Consider the following 4,895-nt stretch of genomic DNA (forward strand, 5'->3'; position numbering starts at 1 on the left):
TACCACGTTTGCGAATGTGTCCCACGTACCACGTTTGCGAGTGTCACGCGTCACGCTTGCTAGTGCGTCACAAATCACATGCACGCAAGTACGAGTTTACATATAACGTTTGCGTGTGCGCGTCACGGATCCGGTTGGAGGTCGCGGGGGCGCGGGGGCGCGGGGCGCGAGGCGCGGGGGCGCGGGTTTACCTCAGCAGGCGGCGGAGCGGCGGTGCGGGCGGCGCGGGCGCGGCTAGGGCGCCCGGTACAGCAGGTAGGCGGAGAGCGCGGGCGGCAGCGCCAGCCGCGACGCCGCCGCGCGGAGCCGCGCGCGCCCCACGCGCTGCCGGATCACGCGCCGGCACAGCTCCATCAGCGGCAGTGGCTCGGCTGCGAGAGGAGCGGATGTTACACGTATGCGATTGGCGAGCTTTTTACTTTGAAATAGCGAGTTTTGTCTTTCTACAGTTATTATGTAATGAGGAAACAGCTTTATCATTGTAAAAATGAACTTTAAAAAGGCAAGATACATATAAAAACGCGACTCACGGTCGAGGCCGCCGATGTACTTCATGGTGATCTCGGCGTGCCCCCAGACGGCGGACACGATGGGGTAGAGCGTCTTGCCGCGCAGGCCGCGCGCCGCCACGCCGAGGTAGCGGCCGTCGGCGCAGAAGGCCAGCGTGCCCTCGTCCATGTCGAGCACAACGAGCAGCCGGTCCGGCACCAGGAACTGCTCGTCCGGCCGCAGCAGCGCCGGGTACGTGCTGCCCCCGCCGCCCGTACCCTTCGCGTTGTGGTACACCTGGAAGCATAATGTCGCTTTATTGCACTACTGTTCTCAGATTATCACACACATACATTTTATCTATTTTATTCAAACGAAGTAGAGCACTTTATCAAGTACCTTCAGAGACAATCATAATTGACTCTCTAAAAAAAATCTCCTTATGAAATAAAATATTTAAAGTTCTGAACGCTTATTATATATCCATATTATAGTGAGCCTGAGCACAATTCCCATGAAAAGTCTCAAATTAGAAAATAATTAAAAAGACAGTTTATTGAAAGTGTGTAAGTATGTTATATGCAGACGGCGCATCCAATCAAATTTCATACTTCAAAACTGACCTTATTTCTTCCGAGATCCCATCCCCAGCTCTGGTCTGTCGCGCCGACCAGGCTCTGGTAGCCAACTGAATGCAGCGGCGCGTGCGACGTGGCCACGCCCACCACCGCGTGCGTGCCGCGCTGCCGCGCCGGCCACACGACCTCCCAGCAGTGCAGCCCGCGGGAGTACCCCACCCGCCCGCGGATACAGTCCGTACTCTGCGCGACCGGGTGCCGGTGGAACGTTAACGCATCCTCTTCTTTCACGAATATGTTTAATGATCTGGAATTGATTAAATGCTCCTTATTATTGGGTTACGCTGATTAACATTGTTACGAGGGAAATCTTATGGGGATTGTTACATTTCTTTCCATTGCTGTTGTTCTATGAATGCTGAGGATAAACGGATTAGAGAGCCATATGGACTATGCAAATCAATAATCGATTGATAATATTTTGCATGATATACATAAATAATATTATTTATTTTCTGACATAAATTTAGATTTAATTTGCTTATTACATAATGATTATAATGAAATCTAAATATTTCCGTTAAATTGTCGTTAAGTTGCATTAATTACAAGTGAAGACCTATTGACCTACGACTTTATCGATAATACAACCTTGTGCTGCCAAATACGAAACGTATGAGGAGAATTGGTTGCTAAATGGCAAACGACAAGGACATACGTATTTGTGAAGGTATAAAGAATAATGGGTTGTTCAATTTTAGTTTCCTGAACTAGTACTGGATCTCGTATTTATATAACATTTAAGTTTCCAATTATTAACCATATGAATAAAACAAGAAGTCTGGAACAAGTTAAAAAAAAAAGAAACAAGAATACAATACGTGGCCAAGCAATACAGCATTAATGCTTTAAAATGTTCAAATTGAAAACTTTAACACATACATACATACAGGCGCAAACTCCGTGTAAATAATACCTATGTACGAGTATGTTAGAAAGTTGTTCACGAATGCAGGGGATGTAACTCGGAGTGTTTGTTCTTTAAGTCAATACAAATATCCGCTTAAATGTGTTTCGGCTTAACTCTCTTTGTTACTCAGAAGCAGTTGATGAAGAGATAAAAATCCTACTCTAGTTAACGTGAAGAATTTTTTCCTACACAGTTATGAACATTTTTAACAGATTGCAATATTTTTGGATTGGAAACATTAAGCTCAAAGAGTTTTTTGCATGTATCTTTCAACGGCGACGGAACTTATCAACTCTTTTTTGCGTGCGCTTTCCAAGTCGCAAATTGTCAATATTGAAAGCAATCACCTGTCATCTGGATTCCACGCATGTTTGACTTGCGTGTCGGGATGCGCGGGCGGCGCATCCAACAAGGCGTCGAGCCGCGCTGGCCTCGGCGGCTCTGGGGCGAGTTCGCGAGCTACCACCGCTTTGAACGGAGCCGGGCACTCGCGCGACACCGACTTGACACTGCCGGAGAGCTTTTGCCCCATGTTCATGCCCCTGCAGCGAGTGCGGGCGCGCTTCGGCAGCGCCTTGAGGCCGCCGCGCCGCGCCTCCTCCGCGCCGCCGCCGCCCCCGCTCCTCACTGAGCGCTCCCCGCTCTTGTACCTGAAATTATATTTTTGATGTTATCAAAAAATGTTTGGTTTGTGCCAAAGTATCATAATCATGTTTAAATATTTTATTAGTGTCAACTCCAAAATTAACGGTACGCTAATAATGCTTCTGCGACAATGATCCTCTTTTCTCGTAAGATATTTGAAGAAATACCTCACGGATTCACCGTCAGAATTCCATAACTTTACGGCTTTTAATATAATTTTCAGTGTAAAATTAAAGAACTTTTGTTTACTGTCTAGAATAATTATGCCATTTGTTTTTTACTGAAAAGATAACACTAAAATAATATCGAGTATAAAAGTTATTAGAAGTATCTAGTCATTAATTACTTTACAGTAATAACAAGTTGCTTTAAACGCTGAGTATTTTAAAACTAAAACAGTTTTTAAAGCATCAAGTTTGATAAACCGGTTTAGCAGTGTTAAGTGAATGGTTACAATGACATCACAGCAGATGCTGGCGACGGGCGTCTCCGCATCAGTATCGAGCGCTCATCTTATGTAACAAGCGGCCGTCTAACCGTGAAAGTCGCCGTTCAAAAGCCAAGGTTACCGTGGCCCTGGGGCGAGCTTCTAACACATGCGAACATTATCTACAAAACCACATCTATAATAACTTCGTTTTACTTCGGACTGTTTTTGCGTCCACTATGATGTCAGAGAACGTAATTGCAAACAAAATCTATAAACGTGACAGCAGGAAATCGCTTCCAAATGTTACAAACGACGCATTGAATTTCTGCACATGGTTTCTATTAATTGGTCCTTCGAGACTACTCCGGCGTACAATGTCATCTATGTTGGAATTGGTGTAAATTATACGACGAGAAGGGACGCTTACTGAGCATGCGAGGTACAAGGCCGCCTCCGGTCGCCCAAAGCGGTATAATAAAAGCGGGAAGTGAAAGGTAGTGAATGTAGGGAACATTCACGCCTCAATCGTGACTGCAAACTTCTTCGACCAAAACGTGCGGTATTCTTTAAGTCAACATTAGTTTTTTCCTTGACAACATTGAACGATCACTATTCACTTTGATAATGTGTATTAAATACCTTGTGAAGTCTAAGTGAACGAAAGAGCTATTAGTATTCCGCCGATAATCGAAGATTACTTTAGAGTTCACATGGCGGGCGGTAAATAAACAGACAAATGACACGTGAGATACGCATTTTGGTTACAAATTATAGTATTATCAATTTTTACACAAATTTTTTAATATCACGTATACTAACTATTATGAATTGAATAATTATAAATCGCAGCATAATTTGATGATGAAGTAAGTCAATTCTTTGAAGCTGATTGTAAAAAAAGGTCGATGACTCATATCATGATTTATATCGTGGGAAACCTATCGGCTCGCAAGTGATATCGGTCGAGGCGATGGATAAGTATAAAATTGGAATATGTTCTAGTAAATGTAAGACCGGGTGCGGCAGCATTCAACATAACCGTTCACGCTCGGTGAGAGGTGAATGGAATCGAGCGTTGCTAGGCCGACTACATTAGCGTGTGCCAACGCGCTCGAACAATGAACTAGACAAATGACGAACATTCGCTACACACCTCACTGTAAATATTGTGCCCACATCTACTTACAGTATACGTTGTTACGCGCTGCGAAAATGCATACGGCCGTATGGCATGCTTTCCTCGAGCCGCGCTATAACCGACTGTGTATATCTTGATTATTCAGATTATTTGTATTCTTAAACAAATAAACATTCAGCTATATTACAAATTGTATCTTGTACATGTAAACGTTTCTTAGAGTGATTATTTAAAACGAGTCATATTATCCTTGACGTGATTCACGTGATTTAATTACTGTGTACGTAGGTATACAGTTCACAAAGAAGCAAATACGATAAAACAAAACATGGTTCCATTATTAGTCAAATGTGACTATTCGGACTTTTTGTCTTCTCGTATACATACTTGAACAATAAAGCAATTCGTATCATTTGATCACCATGTACCATGACGTAAAATACGGAAATAGTGATCATTTATCGGTTTAATTAATGAATAGATGGATGCGAATTACTCGATCGCTGTCACGAAAACATAGGTTACAGGGGTAGATTAGTGATAACTACCGTGGACAATGCCAACAAATGGGCGTTTGGCCGGCAACGAGCCAGACACTTGACCGGCATTAAGCTTATGACTGCTTTACAGCTTCTGTTGGCTTTA

At 43.7% G+C, this 4,895-nt stretch overlaps 2 protein-coding genes across 2 annotated transcripts in view; both read right to left on the reverse strand.

Annotated features, from left to right (window-relative positions):
• Positions 1–6: 6 nt before the first annotated feature.
• LOC119840289 (protein gustavus) lies at positions 7–2,703 on the reverse strand. Its single transcript, XM_038366836.1, has 4 exons — positions 2,385–2,703; positions 1,113–1,374; positions 531–786; positions 7–371 (listed from the first exon to the last, which is right to left on the reverse strand). The coding sequence occupies exons 1-4, from the start codon at positions 2,573–2,575 to the stop codon at positions 235–237; spliced, it is 846 nt and encodes a 281-aa protein (XP_038222764.1). The 5' UTR covers positions 2,576–2,703; the 3' UTR covers positions 7–234.
• The window catches only part of LOC119840183, a 5,567-nt gene continuing 3,333 nt past the window's right edge, over positions 2,662–4,895 (reverse strand). The window contains exon 5 of the mRNA XM_038366696.1: positions 2,662–2,687. Within this exon, the coding sequence (XP_038222624.1) occupies positions 2,662–2,687 (26 nt within the window). The remainder of the gene's footprint in view (positions 2,688–4,895) is intronic.

Source organism: Zerene cesonia, chromosome 5 (assembly GCF_012273895.1).
Source record: "Zerene cesonia ecotype Mississippi chromosome 5, Zerene_cesonia_1.1, whole genome shotgun sequence".
Taxonomy (NCBI): domain Eukaryota; kingdom Metazoa; phylum Arthropoda; class Insecta; order Lepidoptera; family Pieridae; genus Zerene; species Zerene cesonia.